Source organism: Xiphias gladius, chromosome 10 (genome assembly GCF_016859285.1).
Source record: "Xiphias gladius isolate SHS-SW01 ecotype Sanya breed wild chromosome 10, ASM1685928v1, whole genome shotgun sequence".
Lineage (NCBI taxonomy): Eukaryota > Metazoa > Chordata > Actinopteri > Istiophoriformes > Xiphiidae > Xiphias > Xiphias gladius.
Window position 1 is genome coordinate 15,457,987 of NC_053409.1, and position 26,489 is coordinate 15,484,475.

At 39.4% G+C, this 26,489-nt stretch overlaps 1 protein-coding gene across 1 annotated transcript in view; it reads left to right on the plus strand.

Annotated features, from left to right (window-relative positions):
- The first annotated feature begins 664 nt into the window (after positions 1-664).
- LOC120795668 (brain-enriched guanylate kinase-associated protein) overlaps positions 665-26,489 on the plus strand; it is a 26,281-nt gene continuing 456 nt past the window's right edge. The window contains exons 1-6 of the mRNA XM_040137753.1: positions 665-735; positions 3,354-3,515; positions 6,146-6,212; positions 19,382-19,489; positions 22,127-22,210; positions 25,404-26,489. The exon at positions 25,404-26,489 is cut by the window's right edge and continues 456 nt beyond it. Coding sequence (XP_039993687.1) covers positions 665-735; positions 3,354-3,515; positions 6,146-6,212; positions 19,382-19,489; positions 22,127-22,210; positions 25,404-26,489 — 1,578 coding nt within the window. The remainder of the gene's footprint in view (positions 736-3,353; positions 3,516-6,145; positions 6,213-19,381; positions 19,490-22,126; positions 22,211-25,403) is intronic.

Here is a 26,489-nt window from a genome sequence, read left to right on the forward strand (position 1 = left end):
ACACACCTATACATCATAAGACTGATTTATTGAGGAATAGTCTCTGTGGTCAGTTGGTCAATAATTCACTATTCCATAAGGTCCTCCAGTTTGTGGTTGTACCATTCAATTGTTCCCAACAACAAGAGAGAGAAGTTAATGATGAAAAAGGCTCAAGTGCTAGAAATATTGAAGTGTCAGTGTTGTAGATTTATTTGACTGTGTAAACAGTTATGTTTAAGAAATTCAAATGTTCTTTTATTTTGGATTATAGAATTATAGGAAAAATATTTTTGAATGGGTATTGCAAAGTTAAACTGGAGATGCAATAATTCAGAGTATTGCATATTATTTAAGTTTGTTTACTGAACCTATCTAATTGAGCCCCCAGCTCTGCTCCAAACTGGATCATTTTGTGAATGCACACAAAATTGCAGTTTTTTTTCCGGAGTCAACAGAACTAAATGTGCCTCTAAATCTGTGGGACTTCAAAGCTGTTTTTCTCTGCTCTCTTGCCAGGGTCATCACAGATAGCCAACTCCTATCTGCCTCCCCAGGCAAGACTTAGAGCTTTGTCTGTTGGTTTGTGGTTAGAGTTCAAACTTGGCTTCAACATTCAGCCAGCCAGCAGCAGCAGCAGAGACAACAACGATACACACATGAGAGCCGAATTAGAGAGAAAAATATGAAAAAGATATATATTGGCAAAACTGCCCTCAAAACCCAGAGAAATGGTTGCAAACATCAGAAAAGAAGGTAAGATGACTCAGTCTGGGGAGTGTTTTAAACTCTAAACATCAGCCTCATTATTGGGGGAATTCAATTCATTCATTTTGACTAATGGAAGTGGATTCTCATTGGGAGGTCATGACCATTAAAAAGCCATTAAAAAAATAATGTGACTTGTGTTCATTCCTATCATTCATCTTCATATCTCTTGTCATGTATCAACTGACATCTACATCAAAGTTAAAAGTCATCTGGACACCTAAAAAAAAAATTTATAACCTAAAAAAAAAAAAAAAATCGATGGCTTCTCAGACTTAATTAAACTGACCTTACTTAGTGATAAGAGCCCAGAGCAATTTTCACATGTACTTACAGTAGTTCTCTGGCTCCTTGCCATGTAATTTTACAACATCAGTTGCAGCTGTTAGACAGCAGAGAGGCAGTAAAGATTTCGTTTTGTTGTAAAGTCAGGCAAGCGGAGTGTGCTGAGGCTGCAAGTCTCAGCATGTCAGATACATAAACTATTCAGTGACCTATCTATCTATCTATCTATCTATCTATCTATCTATCTAGTCACTAGTCACTGCTCCATTTCAGCTCCCTGTACAACTGCAAATTCTAATCTTTAAATTTACATGGGGTTTTTTGTACAGGGTGAACGAGCAAGATGCAACTTGTTAATTAGTAAACTTTAGTAGCTCTGGTAGTTGGCTCTTTTCCTTTTGAATTGAACCCCAGCTACAGTAGCTGTTAAAATTTTCCCTGCTTCAAGTCTTTATGCTAAGCTATCCTGATTCCAACTCCTTACATGTAGGTATAATTTTACATTTTGGGAAATACACATAATATCCTTCTTGCCACCTGTTAGATGAGACAATTAGTAGTTAGACTCTGGGGGCAATTACCTTAGCTTAGCATAAAGATTGGAAACAGGGGGAAACACCTTGCCTGGCTCTAACCAAAGTCCCAAAATCTACCTAAAAACAACTGTAAAGCTCACTAATTAAGACATATCTTGTTTGTTTTAAACTTTAAACCGTACACACCGTAGTATAACTATATTCTGATGCTCAGCACATGTATTTACGTCTCTTCTCTGCTCCCTGTTGTTTTTTGTCAACAAATACTTTCAACCCATAAAACCAAAAACTTCTGTTTTACATTTACTCTCTGATACAGGTTAAATAAGTGAGATACAGCTTATGGTATATATATGTTATACTCTGATTGATGAGCTTTAGAGTTGTTTATAGGCCCAGAGGCACAGCCAGACTAGCTGTTTTCCCCTTCTTCCTGCCTTTTTGATAAGTTAAGCTAACCTCCTGCCTCCAGCTCTGTACTTAACTCACAGATATGAGAGATGTATCAGTCTTCTCATCTAGCTCTCAGCAAGAAAATGAATCTCAAATGTAAAACTGTGTCTTTTAAACCACAACTCCACAACTGGTGTCAATTTTCTCACTTCACTCTTGCAAATACGTCAACTAAGTGTATTTTTCAAATTTTTGATCTATTCCAGTAAATATTTTACGTTCTGTTTCTCCATGGGGCCAGATGTTTATCTACCATTCCAATGTCAGGGTCCATGTTTATGGGCTGATTTTTGTTTGGCTACTTATATACTGACTACGTACTGCTTGATGTATTCTTAATTAGCAGAGATCTTAAACCAAGTAGCTAAACATTAAGGGTAGTCCACTGCCCCTCCCACGTATTGACATAAAAGAGTCTATAAGTCTTTCTTTGGACACCATTTTCTTCTCTTCAGCGCCAACTCCCTAATTGAGGCTCTGGGCCGAGGTGAACTTGGAGGGGCTTTCATTGTGCCTGCTGGATGGCAGCGCTGAGACATAGAATCTCTCTGTGAGCCAAGTATCCATCAGTCTGGCAAGATGCTAAATCCCCCAGAGCGCACACCGCCCCTGCTCCCCATCACTAGCCTTTCATTACCACATCCATTCCCTCAGTCAAGCCTGTCTTTGTGTTTTCATCCCCCCCGCACTCTAACCTGCATCAAACGCACGATCAAAAATATTGCTCCCTATCCGGTATGCTTTTGTTGTTGATGGTGGTGGTGTTGAAACTGTGCTACTTTGGCCTCTCACTCACTCTGTCTCATGCTCTTGCCTTGCTCTTTCACCCTCTTTTAAAGCTTCCTCACACACAAAGCCGTTGTCCATTCTATATTTTCCCCTCTTCTTCCATGAATCACCCATGGTCTGCGTCTACCCGGCAAACATCCTATGCTTTCAGAGATTCGATAGGGAGGGTTGTGTGTAAGGGAATTCACCATTACACCGATGGGAGCTCCTTTCCCAGCTTTGCTCCCTCCCTGTGAATGGGAACTGATTAGTATTCTTCCTCCATCCATCTCCTCCTCCCCATTGGACTCCCTGCCTTCCCCCTGGCTTGGCCCTCTCTCAATTACACTCTAGCTTTACTTCATCCTTTTCCCTCCCTCTCACACAAAGACATGCACACTTTACTTTGTACAATTGCTTTTTCTGCTTGTTTCTGTCTCTGTTTTCTCTCTCTTGCTCTCCGCTTGGCTCTTTGAGTCTGACAAACTTTGACAACAATGAATGCACATCGTTGTGACTGTGTCTTCTCAAATCCTGTGCTCTAAACTCTCTCTCCCCGTTCAGCTCTTTCCACGACCACAAGGATGACCTCCGTAAGCGCCTCTCGTACACCACCCACAAACTAGAGATGGTGGAAACAGAGTTTGACTCTACTCGGCAGTACCTCGAGACGGAGCTGCGCCGGGCCCAGGAGGAACTGGAGAAATTCACAGAGAAACTGCGCAGGTGTGTATGCACTTGTGTGTGACTCTGTCGGCTGGTTGCCTTATTAATTTGTATGCTTGTGCTGTCCAGATTATCAGCTGCTTAATTCTCCCACCAAAAAGAACCCCCCAAAAGTCGAGCTGTGACATTGAGGAAATTTGGGTTAGGTGATAGATAAAGAATCCTTTCATATAATGCAACATTTCATTTAAAGGCCATGACAGCTCAAGGGCGTCATTAAAGCCCAGGTATGCTTGAAACTAAGTACTTTGTTTTTGCTATCCAACTACATCTAAAAGCAAAAGTGTTTATAGGCCACAGTAGTAATAGAGTCAAGCGTAATAACTGTTCAAATAGGGATAATGGCGCACACTTTCAGACAGCCTCCACCATGGCATTCATGGTGTTGCACTTGTTGCACCTGTATGCATAAAAAGTAACTGTATTAAGAGTGGAAAAATTAGTGAGAAAATGCTTTCTCACCTCCATACCATTCATATACGAATGGATGTTATCTGGATGTTCTTGGAAGTGATCCTTATTTCGTATGATGAAAAAAGATGACCATTTATGATGAATATTGGTATTTCTTCCCTTACATACCTTTTGTATCTTTCTGAGCTTTTGATGGTGTGATGTTTTCTGGATATTTCTAAGTAAACAGGCCTTCTTTTCAGCCCAGTATCCCTAATAATTAAGACCATATTTGAGGATTCAGTGCCTTTTATTAACCCTAAGAATATTATTTCCCTAACCTTAACCATGTGTTTTACTTGCCTAACCTTAGTTGAACATAAGTGACCTTGACCATAGTTAATTTGCTACGTTGATAGGCTTTTGGACTGAGTTACCTGATTGGCTATTTCTTTTTCCTCAAGGTGTTGGAAGCACCAACTGACCTAAATTTCTGTGGTCCTCTGATTGGATAATCTAATGAGCATCTACAGTATGTACATGTGTTTATGTATGGAATTAGTATAATGATATTTACGCATACCCAATAAAGGTCATTTAGACCAAAACTTGTATTAAATAAGTAGGAACAAGCTAGATAGTGTGTGAGAGGTTCTGCTGCCCTCCGATGCACCTGTCACACAATCACACACCTGACAAAATGTCTGCAAAACTTTGCTTGTTTACTTAACCATCCTTAATCACAACAAGCCATGTTATTATTGAAAAATAATGCATTATTATCGTAATGCTCCACTAAATACATTTTTTTCACTGCATGGGATGAAGTGAATCACGGCCTCTTGCCAGCAATGTATTCATTCATACACCAGGGCAATACGCTTCTAAATAAAAACATTGAGTTGGCACTATCTTTACACAATTTTGTAATAAATCTTATTTTATTATTTCAACAAGGAGAGGAAGCTGTAGCCTAGCAACAAATAGATGAGTGGCCCTCTGGCTATCAGTTTTAATTTAGCCTGATGATAACCTAAGAGCAACAAGATTATCTGCAAATACTGCAAACCTTCTGGTCAGGTGGAACAGAGCATTCTCTGTGGCCATGGCAGAAATAATTGTGAAAAATATGCCGTTTGAATAAACTTGAAACTCATCTCTGGCATGACACATGGGAAGCAGACAGTATGGACCATCTTTGCATGTGACCAGGGAACTCTCTCTGAGTCTGATCCTCTCAGGCTGTGCACAAATCCCATTTCTTTTGTCCTGATTGGCAGAGCCCAACCCCTGCTGTCTCCCAAATTTTAACCATCTGAATGATTGGTAGAGCTCGTTGTTAGAGCTGCCTGACAGACTCAGCTCAGGAAAGGAAAGCTGCCATTCTTTATGCTCCTCTTAAATGAGTAACAGCCTCTCACAATGGCTGTTTTTTAGTACAAATGTTTGCTCTCCACCAAGCAGTAAACCACTCTCTTCCAGTGCCACTCTTTCATTCTCATTTACACTCCTTCCTAACCTCTCTTTCAGCTCTTTGTTTTATGATTTGTCTTTTTGTCTCCATTGCCCACACTCTCCTTTTAAGTCTGGTTCATGGAGTCATAAATGCTGGTTTATGAACACTCTCTTAGGCCCAAGAGCTAATGTGAAAATGTGATACTGAACCGAGAGGTGACAGAATTCGATGGGACTTCGAAGTCCTGTTCCATCAACCTTACTAATGGACTGGAGGTCTACCAAAGAGCAATAGTGACAAGAGGAATAAAAAGCAGAGGAAAAGAGGGGGAAGTTATGAAGAAATGCGACAGCAAAAGAGTTTTTTAAAAGAAAAAGAAAGAAAAAGACAAAAAAAAGCTTAAAATGTTAATCTTCAGCAGCAGAGTCAGTGCTACGGGTCTGACTCTGCATGTTTACTGATTTCTGATCATAAGATATTTAAGGATTTAAATATATATATTTAAATATTATAATATTTTTTTCTCACTATCTCCTGCTGTGGCACTTGTTGTCCTGAGTGATCTTCAAATTTGAGTCAGTCTTTAAAATATTCTGCAAATCCTCTCCCCAATTTTCCATCAGTCCCCTGATCTAGTCGTTTATTTACTTCTCTGTCTGAATTTATGTGGAGATTACTGGTGTCTTTTTAGGCTTATGACCAGTAAAACACTATTTAGTCATCATATGTTGTGCTTTGCATTTTTAACAGGGCACAACACTTTTCTTTTTCGTTCTTTTAGGATCCAGAGCAGCTATGCAGCTCTACAGAGGATCAACCAGGATTTGGAGGACAAGATGCACAGGACGGTAAGAGACTCCCGCTGAAGTGTTTGCAGTTTTAAATTCAAATTACTGAAACTAACATATCAGTGTCAAACAAAAATGTTATCTGTAATGTTATCTTTGGCAAACACTCGACCAAAATCACATCCTGTAATCAAAATCATATCTCTCTCTGGCAATAGGAAGGAAATATTGAAAAGAGACCTGATTTTACAATGTTTGATTGAAGATCAATAGATATAGATATTGTATGTATGTTTTACATTTGTGCATTTCCACACTTTTATATCCCAAAACCTTCCATTACAACCAGAGTCTTCTCTTGTTGAGGGCAGTTAAAGGTTAGGATTAGTTGATTAGGTTGAAAGTTAATATTTGTTTTATTACCTTTTAACTGAGTCCATTTGCTGCCATTTAGTCTAGTGTGGAAAACAACTTTTACATGTACCTTTATCACAGTGGTCTTCATTTGGTGTCATTAAAGTTTACTGTATTTAATTACTGTCAAGTTTATTAGTGTTGGAATCGATAAAGAAATAATCATCAAAACACTTTCATTTTACAACCTTTACTGTTAATTGATTTTATTTGAGGGCATTTCTGCTATTGAGGGCATCACTTTGACTCACCCCAGTATTAAAGCATTATAACTACATGAAGTATAAGTCTTTTTACACATACCATGCATTACTAAGTATTAAAGCAAGATGTAGAATAGATACACGCAGCTGTAAGTAGGGTGTAGGTCTAAATGTTCAGGTGTCTTTGTCTATAGCGCTGCACTTGAAAAAGCAGTGGTTAAAAGTAACAGTGTATTTACTCAAGTACTATACTTAAATATAGTTTTAGGGAACTCAAACTTACATATTACTTCCATTTTACGCTACTTTATACTTCTACTCCACTACATTTTAGAGAGAAATATTGTTGTTTCTACTTCACTTACTTTGATTTATTTGACAGCTGTTCATACTTTTCAAATTAAGATTTTGATCATTTGAATATTTTGCAAGGTTATAAAATATCACGCATTGTTATAGATTAAACTATAGTATATAGAGCAGGTAAAGTTTATTCAGTTTAATCCACAAAATAAAAATGATGCTTACATACTAATTCATCAGTAATTATAATCCAATTATGTCATATATAATAAGATAAGATTCTAGAAATGGCCACTCTGCATCGTGAGTGCTTTTACTTTTGATAGTTTGTTTAAGTTTTGCTTTTTTAACTTTTACTTTGCTGTACTTTTAATTTTATATAGCTATGAATGTAGGGCACTTACTTGCGATGGAGTATTTCTCTGTTGTGGCAATACTATTTTTACCTAGTTAAATGATGTGAGTACTTCCTCCACCGCATAACAGGGGTTACAGATTGAAACATTTATCCCTCCAGCTCGTCCAGCCTCCAGGCCACTGCTGCTTGTACGGGCCTCTCTCTCTGACCTTTCACATTTTCTCACTGCTGCTGTTGTTGTTCGCATTGATGTCAGCAAGACGTGCAAAATCCTAATGGTGTCTGAAAGTACCACAGAGCTGGTGTTTGGGATTTGTGAACTTATCCACCAACATGGAGCAAAACAGGTTGTGAACCAAAGCTTGACCTGGAATAATTTACTGAAGAACAGGAAGTCCTGTAGTTACTAGGAAACCATTATTCATAGTTTGCTTTGGTATGAAACTCTTAGATTACACCAGTTGTTAAACAAAGACAGCCAAGAAAAAAACTGTTGTCTTGGCAGCAACTGTTTCCTGAGCTCCGTATTTTGCACCTTCAACAGTTTTTTATGTTTTCAGTTAGAGCCAAGAGAAAATAGACGTCTTCAAATTTATGAAGTTTATAAAACCTCAGCTTGTCACATTTCAAAAGTAGCTTGAAAAGAAAATATATGGCTTACAGTAATTGTAATAGAGTTAGTAGTTTTGAAGGTATTTTAACCGTTGTAATTGCCCATTTAAATTTTTTTCCTTTAATGATATCCTCAGGAATTTCCTGGATAGTTTGATGATACCAATGTTTATGTTATGTCCATCAGTTCTAGTATTTCAACCTTGTTTCTGAGAAACCTTTTTTTTTTTTTTAACATCAGTTTATGATAGTGGATGTTTCTAAATACCACAAACCCCCAGAGTCTCATCTGCTGTTGCTAGGAGAAGAAGCTGGTTTGAGGTGTGAATTAGAGCTGTAGCCCCAGAGCTCGAATGCAAACTTCATTCGAGCTCTGGGGAAGAATGCTCCAATGTTCACTCTGGTGTTTTTATGTACATTTGCTTGTACGTTTTACTTTTTATCAAAGAAATGGATATTTTACATCCCTGAGGAAACATTACGAATAAACTTACAGCATCTGCCAAGTTGCAAACTGTTCATACTGAGTGTATCAGCAAAACGTTCATTGACAATGTATATAATTTGGTTTTCCTTCACTCTTCGCTCTTGCAATGCGTCCTGCACGAACATAACTTCTTGGATACAGGGTTGCATTTTCTAACACAGTGGCTCATCTTTTGAACTGATGATTCAACCAAGAGAGCTTCTGTTAAGTGTACCAACTGCCAGTCACATACAATAGCGCTGTGTGTGCCCACTCTTTTACACTGGAGATGCACACTGCAGACAGACAAAGGAATCGGAGTGTAGTTTAATGTAACCTGCATTCACATGCTCAAACATAATATAATGACTGTACTGTATTAAGTATTAGGAACTGTGCTGAGAGGCCCTGGCCTCTGTTGAATTGGAAAATAACTGGAAAAGTGCAAGACTGGGGTTTCAAGCTGAGAGTCAGACAGAAAGACAAAATATCAGTAAACACGCAAGCCTCAGATCTTCAAATACAGTCATCATAATAAATGACATGATGATAAACTACGGTCTCATACATGCCAGAAAATGTAAGAGTGATGATGACATTTACTCTGTCTGCTCTCTCTATCCGTCTGCCTCTTGTCTAAGAAACGAGAAATCTGCTATAATCGATTTGAACACACCTGTTTAGCAGCTGAACCACTCTCATCTCTCGCAAAACAATTACATCATCAAAGACAGACAGCGCAATCAATGTCCAATGTAATTGGTCTTTTCTGCCATGCAACCCCGTGAGAAAACGATTAAAGCTAACTGCCGTTCTGGTCGCCACTGCCGAAGCTGTCCATTCGCATCAGGCTGAGAGGTTGCCTGAGAGTTTTCCCCCTCGCAGCCGCGGCTTTTGGGACTTATCGGCCAGAATCGGTGCAGGAGATGAGCCGGCTCTACAGCCAGGTCCATCCTTATGACTTACACTATCTTGATTAAAGTGGATGATAACCTCATCAGAAGCGTGATCCACGGCGCTTGTCTGCCCGGAACACACGCTGATGGAGGAAGTGTGAAGTTATTAGAGAACCAGCAGGCAGTTGTTAGAATATTGACCCGTGGTGGGCTAAACAGTGTAATAAAATGCACTAAAAACTGCAAACATTAAACATTAAACGAATCATTTTACATTTTAGGACATGTGCGAATAGATGGTACGGACGTGTAACTGTGTCTTGACAGTTTATCTGTTTCTGCTGGTTGCTTTGCAGCCTTACAGTGATGACAAAACTCTGGAAAGACACTGCTCTCAACTGTTGTTCACCAAGACATAGTTACAGCAAGTTAGTCCCTGTAAAACCACAAATTGTCTTTTGCGACTTTCCAGAGAGAATGTCCCACTTTAGCCCAGTGTCCGCAGGAATTATGTTCATATTGGATGATTTCAGAACATTAAACAATGCTGGAAATAGGATGTGGAAGTAAGGGTTGTGGATGGGCGTGTAGCGTGCCCGACTTTCACGCCCCCTCACAGACCTGCAATTCATGTTTTTTCTTTCAGTCCTTTCCCAAACATAATTCCCAGAAAAAATTGTTCTTACATTTGGGCCGGTAAGGTATTTTTAGAAATCCAGTCTGGAAGTCTAGAAAGTGGATGATCCAAAAAAGGCACATCAACATTTATGATCCATACAAGATACCACTATGAGTAATTTGTAAGCAGAGGCTACTGCGAATACCTTTATTTTGATTTGTGGCAGGTGATGGAGATTGGAGATTATCTGGATGGATTTTTCTGTGAACTCATGCACACTGGTGGACCAGTGAGGCATGGAAATTGTAATAAATCAACCCAGACATGAAATACAGTACTGTACGTTCAGACGACAGCCATTTACAGCACCATCTGTCTTGCAGCATTTGCAGCCTATTATTTGTGATGTTCCAATGTAATCCCTCTTGCTTTGTCATACCATGAGCAGACTGATAGTCTAAAATGTCTTCCCACCGTGGCCCATTCTTCTCATAAAGTAAAGTATACACACACATCAATGTATTCTAGTCATGTGAAAATGATTTTGAAAGGGATTGTCTGTCTAGCAGAGCCTCAGTGAAACAAATCGGTCTTCATGGCTGGAGACAGTATGGGATTTTTTTTTTTTTTTGCGGCAGGCCTCATTGGGATTGCCATTTCTTTTGATGTCATGTCATGCAATGGTTTTTCAAGGGGGGGGGGGGTATGTTCCTTTGTAGAAGACAGCCCAGGCAGGCAGTGACAAAGGCAGTTCCAATCAAATCAGACACGTAATTAAAAGTTCTGAGCGGCCTGAACCGGCAAGGTCAACTGAAAAACAGTGAAGAATAAAAGTACTTCAGAAAGAGCAAAGCAAGAGATTAACGCCTGGAAGAACTGGCAAGATGCACGTTGTGATGACATTGGAGTAGTTGCAGTCAGTGCAGAACTGATCTGTAGATAAACCGTGTTGCATGGGCAGAATAAGACATGATCTGTCTTTACCTTAAAAAAAAATTCAACTTACTGAAATGTAGCTTTGGCAGTGCAGGTGTTCGACTAGTCAAAAGTTGGTGACTGTGAGACTGTTTAGCAAGAGTTCAAATTAATCTTTGGGCCCTTTCTGAGACAGAATAGACATATTTGCATACTTTTGTCAGGTCGCCTTTTTGTCTGTGGAGCCCGAAATATACCAAAAGACTGCATTAGAATAGATGAGACATTAAAGATTCAGACTGAACTCAGACTGTAATAAACCATAATTAACTACTAAGAATGTAAGCTACAAGTTTTACCAATACTTCTAATTGTACAATAGGTCATTTATATAATATGGATTATTTGTGTATAGTACTTGATCTTTTTTCTTTAACAAGCTACTGTGCTTTAGTTCTTCAGTTGTGAAGGAACTGTCAGTGGTGCTGAAAGCCATTATTTTTCTTAATCCTCCTAAGAGCGAGTTTTTCGGAAGGGTCGACAAACTAACAGCCGCCCTGGAACTGGCAGGAAGTCGACGTCTTACTCAGTGACTGCCCTCCTAGGAATGATAATGTCCACTTCATCAGCAGCTGTCACCACTAAACACAGTCCTGCCATGAATTACTTATAACTGCTCTTAATCTTCTATCACGTTTAATAAAAACTTATCTTCTGATTTTAAAGAAATCAGAAGATAAGTTCAACAGCAGTGGTCCATACCTAATATGAGAAACGGTCATGTGACAGTCACAGAGATATTAGCCCAGATAATAATATAGCCTACAGTAGTTGATGTTTCACTGGTACTGGTACTGCCCCATCCACCGCAACTCTTGGCCAGTTTCCCATTTGCCCTTCCACCATATGACTGAGGAGTTATCAGTGATCTTCTGGAAGCAGCACGACTGGGTGTTAAATCTGAAATCTGAGGTGTTAAGTGGAAAGCTGCCGGTCTACCTCAGTGACAGCTTCTCACATCCCCTAATTCATTTCAGTTTCATACTGTAAATTAAGTAACTTGTTTTTGTGTCTGTGTGTTTTTCAATCTTTATTTAATCTGGTAAATCCCACTCAAAATGAGCTCTTAAATTCAAGGGATATCTGAGTATATAAACATAAAACTATATAATTTCAATAATATAACAAAAAAATATTAAGACATAGTTAAACAGCAAGATATATAAAAACAACACCATGATACAAATAAAGAACAAAATAATTATCAATCTGTTAAAACAAATTGCATTATAACATGATGTGGAGTCTTATCAAGTTCAGCACTGACTACTGGTCAGAATAAAAAAGCTATTTCAAGACATCACTCTACATTCAATGACCTGCGATGGGCATTTGTCATTATTTTTCATATTTTGTAGACTAAATCAATCATTTCACGATTGAAAGTCTGATCAATAGGATAACCAATAATGAAATATGATTGCTAGTTGCAGCCCTCCTCTAAGCCTCCCCCTGAGAGGCTGCATGGTTTACCTTTGTTCTCGGGAGGCGCGACGTTTCTGTCCAGATGTATTAATCTATCGCTTGTCATAACCAATCTGAATTATTTATGAAACACAGAGGCGCATTCTAATCTCTGGGGCCTCTGATCGGTTCTTTCTTAGCCAAGCCACTACAAAAAAAAACAAAAAACAAAGATTGAATGATCAATATTATTTGATTCAGGATCAATGCATGTTAGCTGCGCAGTTTATCATGCCTGGCAATATCAGACCAGTAACTGTTTGTGCAGCTGACATCTAAATCTAAAACAAGGGGGCATGAAATATATGCTGGTGTGAAGAAGAGAATAGAGGAGAATAGTGAGGAAACAAGCAGACTATGAAAGTTTTTGATGGTAAATATTTTTGGTTCTGTAAGGAGTGTGTGGTTGGTGAACAGAGAAGTCATAGAAACCTGAGGCAGAGAAGCATTTATTGTTGTTTTGAAGTCACAGATTCCCAAAAGAAGGACCAAATAGCAAATAATGGCTTTTTCATCTATGTTTACCGATGTGAAAGGTGTTAGATGAACAATAGCCCTGGTGCTGAGTGAGAGACGTGTGAGGAAGCCCTTTATGTCTATGTGTTCATGTGTTGCTCTGTATGAGTCTACCCTTTCTTTGTGTGCTGCTCACTGCTCTTCAGTGAGCAGCAACCAGGCCTGTCTGCAATGCACTAATTAGGGCAATTAACACTATAGTCGTTAATCATAACTCCTCAGTGAAAAGTGCAAAGTAGACACAGGAGAGCAGCAGCGTAGTGAAACCAGGCAGATGTAAATGCCCATAATTATTAACTCCTGATTCTTTCTGGAGCAGAAAAGCTGCCCGAGCAGTGAATCAGCAGCAACCCAATAGCAAAAAAAAAAAAAAGAAAAAAAAGAAGTTAAACACAATGTTAAAAAAATGTAGTGTTTCACACTCCTACACAAAGTCCATAGCTTACCATACATTTATCAAAAACATTTATTGTTACATTACAGTCAGCCATTGGTTTCCTTCCATTTTAGTACATGCTATAAAAATGCAGAGACATGAAATTAGTTTGAGATCACCATATAGTGACTATGTACAGTGCAGAGAGCTAACTTTATAACTTTTCATTTATTTTTGTTCAGGTACTTTGTGACATTGCAGTTGATTCACTGAAGAAATATGTAACGATTTAAAGGATAATTCTGGTGATATTCTACATTTTTCTCATTGTCAAAAAATCCTATGAAAAGATAAAAACCAACAATGAATTGATCCTACCAACACGTGTCGTCTGTGTAACCTAATGCTAATATACCTAAGCTTATCCCTCTGTGCCATTCAGCTCCTCTGTTGTCCAAAAACTATTAAAACCACATGAATGAGCCATGCTGTTGCACAGGGTAGAACTTTTCTTCATGATAATGAGGATGGACATTGGATTTTATTTTGAGTCAATCCCACATTCATTAGAGCACCAAATGTGTATTAATCCGCAGCCAAAAATAGTCCCCAACAAATGATGTATTTACTTCTGTTTGAGAAATGTTTAGTACTACAATGCCCTGCTTTTTTAGGAAAGTATCAAGCCATCTGTAAAAATTATACCATGTATTTGTAACCTATTTTTAAACATTTACATCTTCAGTAGGACCCAACGTCCTTTAGACTAAGTGCAACAAATAGGTTAGGGAATTGAGAAAGTAATTTCAGCTAGAATAACACATTGCAGGTTTTTTCTGTTTTCATGGGATTTATTGATAATAACTATTGGAAAACAACAGTTTTATCTTTGAAGAGTTGGTAGCAAACGGCAACAAGTTTAAATCCATTTCCCAACAATGCAGCTCATAAATGCAATGCATTGTTGCTGTCGCAAAGCATTAGCACGTCATCAAGGAAGAGTAGCCAAATAGTCTGTGTTCACACCTACATCATCAATAAAACTGACCCCAAGAAATAAAAGGCTTCATTACATGGAGTAGGTATTGATCATGATCAATTACCTGCTGTATCTCAAGTCAGGTCTAGGCTTTTCCAGTTGATGTTCATACAGTACTGGCATGAACTGAAGCCAAGTGGCTGCTTGAAAGGTAAAACAATTGAAAAACAAAAATACTCTGTGCTTTGGTAAATGATCACCAGTTATGTGAGATATACTGTATGTTATTTGTAAAACTACCAGAATAGTCTTGGCTGTAAGGTTCAATTTCATCTTTCATTTCTATCGGTAACAAACTGAGGCTTTATTTATTGCAGTAAACGTTGTTAGCCTCACATGGGAAGTTCATATGGACAGTAATCACTTTGGGTCGGCCAGATATTTTTTCCCACCTCCATTGTGTCCATTGATCGACTTTTTGGGGTCTCCTCCACTCTGAAAACTGCTGTTCACAAGATTTAGAATCAGCTTTGTTCAGTGGGGTCGTTATCTTTGGTGTCTTGATTTGAAAATCCTCTTTAATGAGGGTAGAAAACCTAATTTGTTTTCTTTTCTTTTTACCCCCAAAATAAGGTTGTGTTTAACTGCAGAGGAGATTTCTGCTCTCCTCCGTGAACCGAAATTTTCAGTAATTGCATCTCATGGGCTTTAAGCTTCATTTGTTGCTCAGTGAAGAGGCAGAATCTCCAGCAGAATGCCTAAAACAAAATGAGGGTGTCTTAGAAAACCTGACATATTTTTCACTTTTTATACACCGTGCACTCAATTCAACAAATCCTCCTGATCAATAATTTAACTCGAAGTTTTGTCTTTTTTTGTTCTTGTTTTATTCAATTTAATATCAGCATTATAGAGGAGTAAACTGATCATTTGTTAGCTAAGAAAGGATTTAGATGTTTTTTCTCCAGTCATATTTACCTTTTTACTTAGAAGGAACCGGCACGCAGGGATGGTCAAAAGACAAAAAAGACGCAGCAGTGAGTCTCTGAACTACCATGTGGTGAGAAACAGTATCCCTCCTCCTCCTCCACTGGGGCAATCTCCTCAAGATATGATATTCAAAATTTGCATATTCATTTTCCTTGATGCTGTTCTCTTATATGTGTGGCACCAACTGATAAGAAAGTCCTGGTGACAGCTTGTGTATCCAACACAGTGTGACTGGAGGAGACAGCAAAAACAAGTGTGCACAACTGTGATTCCTCCGCTGGCCATAATGCTGTAATTAAAATTACACTTCCCCCCTCTCTTCAGAATACAGCACTGGATCATGTTCATCGTATCGAGCCTATTAAGACTGCCCTCTGTTAATTTTTTTAACCTATAGGTAAACAACTTTGCCATTTATCATGTGCAAAAGGAGCATCAGTATGTTAGAAGATCCAAGCAATTTACTGGATATATGAGCGATATTAAAGGCAGCTACAACGAAGAAAAAAAGGATTACACCTGGCTTCAAAGTGGCAGACTAATTTGAAAAATGGACAACACTGTTTTCACACTTTCTCGCGACACTCAGGGTCACTGTAGCTGGCAATACCCCACACATCACTCCGGGATTGAAACACAGTTATCACAAGAAAGATTTGAGACATTAGTAGAATCAGATATTAAAGCTGAATGTTCCTCTTGGATACTTTGGGACTGAGCTAATGATGAAACAGACAATTGCAACAAATTAATATTTTTACATGATATGAACACCTTAATACAACTTTTACGACAACTTAGGTCTTATTTCTGTAGTTTTAACATGTTCCTTTCTGATGTTAATCACTAAGAAGACGGCCAGCAAGAAACTCGAGCATTTAGTTGATCACACAGGTTTTAAAGCTGCATTTGTCAATGTTTTTATATTAACACTGGATCTAATGACTATGTGTAATGTGAATGGGGTTGTTCATGCTGACAAACCCACAGAGAATTATCACCCCACTCTGAGGTCCCCCTCAGTTCTGCAGGTCTTTTCAGCATGTTTTAGCTCATTGCTCTGGTTTTATGGCCCCGCAGTTCTACTGTTTCCCTCTCACTGCTCTCATCAGTGTCATTTTCAAATGCAGCAAACAGCTGTTTTTCTCTGACAAACTCACTGTTCGCTCCCCGCCCAGCACCAAACAACAAGACGCCAACGACCAGCTGGTGAACATATTGGACTATTTAGCAGCTAAAGAGTCAAATCTTTCCCCTCACGAGTTGGTGAAGGAGAGTGAGTATTGGACTTACAGTCACCAGGTGGCCACAAACATGACCCCACACTTGCTACATGTCTGCTAGACATGTAAATAGGAACCTTTTAGCTAACACCATAACTACTTGATTTGGTGATCATCTGTCGGAGTTGTGCTCACAGCTTGTTATGCTGCCCTCATGTGGCCATAAAAATCACTTAATGCAGGTTTAAGTAAGATTTTCAATGCATCATCTTTACTTTTATTTGAGTATTTTTACACTGTGGTATTGCTACCTTTACTCAAGTAAGGGATACAAATAACTCTTCTCCCACTGTGTATTTGTTACACTACTAATTTAGGTAAAAATCTGTGCAATGCCAAAGATAGTTTTGTTCAATTCTGATCAAAATTGATCAATTTATATTCTGTGGATTTCTGTGAATTGTCTTTCTAATATTCATGTCCAATGTTGCCTTTCTAACACTTAGTACTTTAATAAGTAGTTTTCCTCTCATTTCATCATCCAAACTATAGAGGGTGAGAGGATTAAAGTCGTTTATAGTTTTTGAAGGATTTATGTAACTATGCCCTGATGTGGTCATCCGCACAGTCAGCAAATTATTAACAGAAATCCAGAGTAATGAGCTGGAGAAAGAGAGCTGCATGTCTCGACAGCTGATTAATGAGACCCTAACAGAATTGGATTTGAATATCAATGCTGGCCTATTGCTTAAACTGACATTAATTGCCACCTATTAGATTGGCTCTGTAGCCCTGTATTTCAAAACAATCACTGCTATTGAGAGATTAGAAGAGAGAAGGGTGGGAGGCCAAGCGAGTGCTCAGAGCTGTATCATTTGTCAGCTGGTGCTGTGTGGCAGGTTTCACAATTTCTACTGTTTGTGCGCGCGCGTGTGCGTGCGTCTGTCCGTGTGAGAGAGTGAGAGAGAGAGAGACTTACAAATGGAAAGCACAATTTCTTAGCCAACAGAACCCATTACTGGCCCCTAGAGGCTGCAATGTTAACTGCAGCTCACGATGTGAAGATTTTGGACAGAACGATTAAACTAATGATTGAAATAATCTGAACTCAAGGTCCACTTAAACACTTGTGCTGGATCTTTTGACTGTACCACACAGTCTTCATCAGCAGAGTGACTTTGCTGGTCAGTTACCATGAATTTTAAATGGAATTTCCAATGATTCTTAGCACCTTTAGGATAATTATCTGTCTAACCTCTCCCAGCATAAAAACTCAAATATTTGAGAATATAAATATTATTTCAAAATTAAAGGATTTGTTCCAGTAAATGCAAGAATATCATTTGATTTAAATGGAAGGACACAAGTTTAACTGTTTTACCATGTTATTCTGAATGCATATTTTAGTAAATATTGTAACATTTTAGCATTGAGATCATGTTGTCATAAATACTGCAGTATCATTTTAATCCGTATCACCCAGTCCCAATGCGGCTAACCCTATCGCCAGATCAAGCCGAGCCAAGAACACCACTGCTCAATTATTCTGAACAACAATCATTATCAGTGAATGAAATCCAGAGTTTAGGTCTGATGCCAATGTTTTTAAAAACCTTACTTTAGTTACTTTCAGTTACAGTAGGGTTTAGTTGAGGTAAAGTCTGTGGTTATGGCAAACAAACCATGGTTAAGGTATTGATAAGGTTAGGCAACTAAAATGAGGTTAGGTTAAGATCAGGGAATGATTGTGGTTATGGTTGATAAAACAGTTAACGTTAAAGGCAGGTTTGTGATGAAATGCGAACTCCGGCCTCTTGCATGAAAGTCAGATGTACTAAAAACCAATAAAGCCCCCAACATCCATGCTTACTTTCCACTTTACCACATAAAGGGCACGCTGCTTCCTCCCGTGGCACTGAATATTGGCACTGGACGTAAATCATTAGGTGCCCAGGAGTTGTCCAATACGGATGTAATTCCTAGGGATACTCACCCAGCAGACTATGAGGCCACTTTAAAAAAGGCTAAATTCATCCTGAGGTTAGTGCTAGTCCACAGTGGCATTAAAATCCAATAAATTCATCACTGTGGGAGCATGAATGTGCTCAGCTTACTCCATGACAATGTTTATTAAGTTCTAAGATATCTTGCAGTCTGTATCATGAGTTTCATGTGTACAGTAGAAATTTTCAGCTAATGATAACGGATTAAAGGTGCGGGCCATAAAAATCATCAGAAACAATCCTCGGGGCACCATGAATGTCTGTGCCAAACTTCAGGACAATCTGACTAACAGTTGTTGAGATAAATGTGGGCGGACAGAAAGACAGACCAGCCAACCAGCAGACATCATAGGCGCCGCTATTACTGGGTCTAAAATGTCACCCCAGCAGAGTCATTTTGCATTTCTTTGACAGTAATCACTGAAAATGGAACGAGCGTTTCATTTGTCTTTCTCCCTGTCTCGCTCTCTCCCTCTTTACCCCCCCCCATTTCTCTTTCTCTTACTCCCATAGTAATTGATATGATATGAACTCTGGAGAGTGTAATCTTCTTTTAATTAAGACCTGCTGCTGGCACTGGCTTCAGACTGATAGTAACTTACGGCTCTCTTCCTCTCATTTTTCTTCTCCTCTTCTATCATCTTATTTTCCCTCTGTTGCTCCTCCAACTTTGGCTCCCTCATTTTTCTCTTGTTATCTCAACACTCAACCCTTTCCTCTAACCCTGTGCCCCTCCTTTTATCTTCTACTCTGTCTGCCTCTGTCATCCTTTGTTTTTCTTTTTCTCCCCAATTTCTCTTCTCCCTTGTCGATTCTTTCTGTTTTTCTGCAGTCCCAGCACCATGAAGAGGAAAAGAGAGCCCTCAGCCGGGAGATCATCGTCCTCAACAACCACCTCATGGAGGCGAAGATCACCATTAATAAACTCAGAGAGGACAATGTGAGTACTCAGGGCTGCATCGTGTGATATGGGCTCCCGCTGACATCCCTGGCAGCATTGTGCAATAACATAAAGCAGGGTTATTGTAACCCAGTTGTACAGTATCTGAACTTTTTTGTGCGATGAGACTTGGTTGAGGACATGGCCAAATTATATTTTGCCTACAGGCTCACAAATTAAGCAGTAGCCTGGGGCATTCAGGGCCACAGAGATCTGGGGCCCTGGGGCAGCTGCTTTCCTTGCTTGTTCAGTAACCCAGCCTTGCAAGCACCTAAACAACAGCTGAAATGAAAACTTTTCATAAAGCTCTTTTTACTGCTAGAAAAACTTTCTCCTGTCACACTGTCTGCAGCCTCTGTGAACCCACTGTTGCCAAAAGTCTCATATCCATTGTATTTCTGCAACATCTGGGATATTTGTGCTTCAAGGAGCCACAGTAGATAGAGGAATTAACTCTAAGCCACTGGGTGCTTTATAGTGATTATCCTGAAATCAATGGGCATCCTGAGGGCTGCCAGAAATTGGAACCAGGGCTGCGTGGATCTGAGCTCAGGGGCATGTGGCAAACTGTTGCCTCGCTTTCTTTCAAGTGATTTTACTGATATCTCTTCTGGGGGCTCAAGGTTAGGTTAGATCTTCTCTCTTTGGTCCATGGCAGTTTTTAGCACTTCTGAGCTGTAGAGTATTTTGACAATCCCTCCAGATCCGTCCAGGCTGATTGGAGTCAAGGTTCATTTTGAGTGGGTGGAGAATTTGTCCCATCAAAGCCAGCAGTGAGGCAGGCATTTCCTCCAGAGAGCAAGCTTTGAATTCACTGCTTATAAACATGGAGAAAGCAAGTAACCTTTCATGTATGTCATGCCTGAAACATAACGGGAAAAGCAAATACATCATATTAAATTAAATGTACTACATTTCTGTTATTCTTAAGTGATAAATCCATTTCATATACAATAGGTTATTAGTATGGAGGGATTACTGAACAGGCCTACCAGGCACAGACCCAGGTTCCGAAGGGCTCGGGGGGTTAGGCGGGGCCCTGGTTTAAGCCTCTGTTTTGAAGTGACTCTTAACATTTTTTGTCGGAAAGTCAATCAAACGACTATAAAGTGATGGAAAACGACCGCAAAGAAACGCAAAATTTCAGAAATGCAAAATGAACACATGGAAACGCAAAACAACATAATTGACACAAAGAAATGCAAAAGTGGCCTTGTCGTTGGTAGTCATTTTGTGTCTCTTTCAGTCTGGGTCATGCTCCTATGTGGGAGGAGTGGGGGGACCTCTACATGTCTGTGCCCAGGGCCCGTTATCTCATTATCCGCCCATGCATATTACTGGTTAATAGATTGCAAGAATACCAGGTTTATATAAAGCCAAAAGAAACTGTCATTACCACATTTGAAATAAATACAGTATGTTAAGACCTCATCTTCAGACCTCACAAAAACTGGCTCACCACAAAGCTGTGGTTGTTTTTCCCAGGAGAAACACACCGTACAACTCACGTTAACTAAGACCTCTCCCGGGTCTATTTGAACCATCCACACAAAAAAATGTCCCCTGGCGGCAGAATGAGAAGAAATAAAGTGATTTTTAAAAAAAAATCACTAGAAAAAAAAAATTCACAAAGAGAAGGCTTTGAGTTTATGGGAGGAATTGTCAGGAAGAGTCTACAGTGCAGCAAGAACTGACCTATATAAGTGGACGGGTTTAATAGAGGAGTTAGGGGAAAAGAAACCAGCTAAACAAGTAACCACCCACACAAACACATGCATGCACAGAAACAGAGAAAAACAAACTAAACCGAGCATCTGCTATGCCAGTAGACCACCCTCTCTGAAATTTAACTAAAAATCTGAAAACCATCCATCGTAGAAAGAAAGCACAGAGAAAGATTTAAATAATGCTGCACTAGCTTCCTAGACTGGTAGGTGGAGATAAGTGATTTCACAGTTTCAGACAACTCTAATGAAATAAGCACAGACTGTACTGGGCAGATAGAATATATTACAAATGAAAAGGTTCGGTGGTGTTATTACGATCCTGCATGTCAACCCAGTGAAATAATATAGCCAAGGTAATACATGGTAACTAATTAAACTCTACCACCTTCAATGGATGAATTTGTTCCTTTGATTTGACAGGTCACTAAATCAATGAATTGCCCAATACAGCAGGCTACTTATACCAATGTTTCAGAAGAATTTATATTAATCATACTTTTTAAAAAACATACTCTATATACATTTATATATTTCACATAATTAAACAATTGTTACCCTGGTCATGCCAGGTTTCTGGTTTTGTTTCCCCATGACCCGTAATTAATTTTTAAGTACCTCATAAATAGTAAATCGATAAGTTTTACTTTTAGATGTATTATTGCTATTGCTCAACAGTAGCATTCCATTACTGTGTCTTGGGATAATTTCCCCCACAAATCCCCGAATATTACAAAATAATTAAACCACAATAAGAACGCTATAATATAAAGTGTTACAGATTTTTCCCAGGGGCTAATCAAACATAATCCCCCTCGGTCAAAAGCTTACTTGTACAATCAGGCTGCCAAAATGAACAAGTGTTCAAACTATGAATTTAGTGATTTAGGGATATTGTTTCTGCCTCTTACAGGACCTGTACAGGAAAGACTGCAACCTGGCAGCCCAGCTGCTGCAGTGCTCCAAGTCTCACTACAGAGCACACAAGATGTCAGAGGTGAGCTCCCCAGCACTGCTGCTACAACTGCATCAATGTGTCAATTCAAATCTGCACTGAAACAAAAAGCTTTCTGACTTGGGGATTTAAAATTGAATTTAAAATATTTAAATTAACAAACACTTAATAATTCAAATTCTGAAAGATGAGATAGAATTGTTAGTGTTTTAATTCCTGTATAGTAGCAGAAGGCTGAAAATTATTAAAATTTTGCAGCTTGACCAGATCTATAGCGACCATTAAGGACACTGAGGTCATGTCTTCTGTATTTTTTCTGGGAATTCAGAGGTTTTAGCAATGTGAGGTGTTTACAATCTGCAATTAAAAAATTTAATTTTTTCCATGGTGGGTGTTCTGCAGACTGATTCCAGTATGTTTAGACTTAATATACTTAAATTTGACTAGCTTTAGGCCTATACAGAATAAATGAATAAAGAAATAGGGATGAGTATCGATACTGGTGCCTATAAGATCCCTTACTTTGGGGAATATAAACATGTTTTTAACCCTTTTTTGATTTAAAAGAACATATCAACCTCCTCAATGCATCGGTGTTAAATTAAATAATAGATAAATGAATAAATAAATAAAATATAGCCTATATTAGGAAGGTTGCCTGATTTAAATCAGGAAATATCTAATGAAACAATATATGTAATGGCCTAGCATTCAAAACCTGAACTTATGGTGTATATAATTAGTGTACTAATGAATTGAAATTCTCTATGAATTATTCCTGTAATGGAGATGTTCCCTGTGTTGCGTCAGTGTACCATTAAAAGCCTTGATGAGCAGTTTTCACAATAACACAGTCATAGTACTCATGGCCTCTTCAGTCAGACTGATGGAGGTCTGCTGTCTGAAGTACCATCTGCATCCTTGCTGTGCGTAATGAGCGAATGAATGAAAGAGAGGCTCACCTGAGACAGCACCTGATGCACAAAAGAATAAAAGTTATACTCTAAAACAGGGCCGATAATTGACTTAAGTACTGTATACAGATACATTTGACTATTTACCTATTTACATCATTAACTATTAATTAGTTAGCATCAATGATGAGCTAAATAAAATGGGACAACAATGAATTCAACTTGTTAGACCTCTAAAGAGGTGATGTTTTCTGCTTTCCTTACAATTCAGAGTTTTCCTTAAAGAAACACAGCGATGGACATGAGGGCGGGAAATGGATGTAAACTGAACTAGCTAAAAGCAAGCCTTTGTAACTTTGGTTAAATAGTGGCTATGGGATGGAAGTAAATGCAAATAACATCATATAATGCCAGCTTTGTAATTAAGTCAGAAAACTGGCTCAGTGATGGCCATTATACAGCAATACCTGTCTTAAGTTTGCTAAAATTAGCTAACGTTGACCACCATAAGCAACTGGTCAAACAAGAACAACAAAAAGATATAGCAGCAAAAAATGTAAATAATTAATACTGTACTATAACACCAGGGCTGACTAGCTCTATCTTGCAGTACAAAAGCAAAGCTGCTCCTTTATTTTCATGTCTTCTAGAGCTCATCGGCTGGTGAGGATATTCTCTCACTGACTGGGACATGTAGCTTTAGCCTCAATTTTTTAGCGTTACAGCCATCATGTGCATATTTAAGACCCTTTTACAGACTTTTGGTTTTAAAGGCAACGGTAACTCAGTGGAGAGAGGCTTAGAAACAGTCAGTTGAGAATGGGTGTGTTTTATTGCTAATGAACTCATTTTGTAAGAGGAAGAGTGAGTTTTTTTCTTCTTTCTGAAGTTAGATAGCCTCACCGTAAATCAAAAAAAGGTTATAAAATGTAAAATCTCTTTAAATGTGGAATATTTTGAACCTTTTATAGTGAATTGCTAGAATGTCTAAAATAGTAATTGCCAGTTCCATCATACACCATCAAACCACTTATTTCAATAAGACCTGTGGACGTGTACGCTGTCACATGGATTAACACCGCAGAACTATGCGATTGTTAATTAAGATTTGCCTCATATAACAGCTAATGCTGAGCTAGCTTACTTGGAGCCCAGACTTATTGTGCCCCCCTAAGGCCTCACCACCTTCCATCTCTATTCCCTCTGGGAGAGGCAGCGGCTGCTAAAAATAGCCACAACTTAAAAGATGCAGGTTATTTTATGCCGAGGCGAGGTTCCATTTCTTAACAAAGCCAAGTCAGTATTTGATCTTTTTTTCTATTCTCAGCTGGAGACCCAGAGCACTGGTTTAATTTGAATCTAAACCGTTCCCTGTGGAATTGATATGTGTTTGATGGTAGACAAGAGAAAGACACTGAGAAAAAGACAGAGAGAGAGGGAATGAGGGCTTTTTGGTTGAGAAGGCAGTGGAGCAAGAAGAGAAAGATGTAATGATAGAGAAAGGCAGGAGAGAAGAGAGAACTCAGTATGGAAGGAACATCTCCTGCTGACCCTGACCATCATTAATAGGAACAAAGAACCGGTCTGTAATTGACAGGAACAGTTTTCTCAAACATGAACCAATCAAACAGATTATGTTTCTGTCTGCGTGAGAAAAGCAGCAAGAGAAAAAAAAAAAGAAAGAGATCAAGACAGATAGACAGAAACAGAATGGAGAGAGCAGGACAGAGAACATTTGGAAAGAGGAAATATTTATATATATCTAAGAAATATTTCAGTTAAATAGAGATGTGCAATTTATTATATTATTAATATTCCTATTTGTTCATTTTCATGGAATGAAAAATCTAAGATAAGTAAACAACAGACAAAATAGTTGAAAAAGGATAACACAACAGTATTTGGTACATAGCAGAGAAATAAATGAACTAACAATTTTTGGATTAATTCATCAGAGGGGCCGAGTTGTGCAATTGCCCCCGAGATTCATGAACTGGTCTGGACTGTGTGGGCTTTGCAAGAATGAATTACTTTCTAAACCAGAACTATAGATTGAAATCCTTGAGGAACAGTTATAAAAATACTCTCAGTGCAGACACAGATTGCGTCGAATATGTTTGAGGAAGAGATAAGAGTTGATTGTATCAATAATTAAGAAAAAGCTATTGAGAAATTCTTAATTTTTTAGAGCGATTTATTGGCAAAATCTGAAGACCGGTTGATTCAGCAGTCACAATTTCAACAAAAAACGTGTAGATTTTCATTTTTAATATGCCATCTTCAGCAAGCTTCTTTTGTCTCTTTGCATATCTATCTTCCAGCTGCCATTGGATTTCCAGGAACGCATCAGTTCCCACATGGAGAAACATAATCGGGGCAGCGGAGCCACCGTGGCAATGTGCCACTCCAATTACTCTGACGCCGTGCCCACCTCTGTAATTGCCAAGGTCCTGGAGAAGCCGGAACCAGGAAGCAGTTGCCCTGTAACACGCTCACCAAGTCCGCAGCCACAGGATGGAGACTTTCTTACAGGAACAGGAAGCACTGATCACCTGAACCGCCGCATTGCGTATAAGACATCTGACCTGTACTGCAGTGATACAGCCCTCTATTGCCCTGAACGATGGCAAGACACAGAGCGCAGGCAGAGCGTTGACCTTCATGGCACCGGGCTGCTTCAACTCCAGGCCCAGAACTCCACTGACAGCAACCCAGACGAAGAGGCCTTCCACTCTGGAAGTTTTTCCCATCATGAACCTCCATCCTCCTTCCACCACCATGACGAGTTTGGCACTGGCAGCCTCCCTGCTTCCAGTTCTTACTCCAGCTTCAGCCTTGCATCAGATGAGAAGGGAGGAGTTAGTGGTGGGTGCGGGCGCGCTGCCAGCAGCACCTTATCCTCTTCCCACCAGGGTCTCTATATGGACTGGCGAGATGGTGGGAGTGGGGACTATGAGCGCAAAAGCATGTCTTCGTATGATAAAGACAGCCCAAGCTTCCCTAAATCCCCTAGCATCCAGCACATGGTGACCCCCAGGAGTCCGCAGAAGGGCACCTCACCAGCGTACACAAGGACAGCTTCATGCTTCAGTGAACCATACCACTCCAGCACCCCTCGCCTGGCCTCTTCTCACAGTATGGGATCCACAGCTGGACTGGGCCAGGCTCATGGCGGCGCTCTGGACAGTCGAGGTGATGTCCAGGCCCCTGAGGATGACCTGAGCAGCCGCTGGAGACAGCTGAGTGTGGAAGACATCAACACCTTCTCATCTTCCTATCGTAACATCACAGGACGGGTCTCACCTTACAGTTTCTCTGAGCGCCACTTTGCCATGGGCCCCTCCAGTAAGGTCAAGGGGTCTCTCTACAGCAGCTTCCAAGAAGGAGATGATGTCTTCCATAGCCGC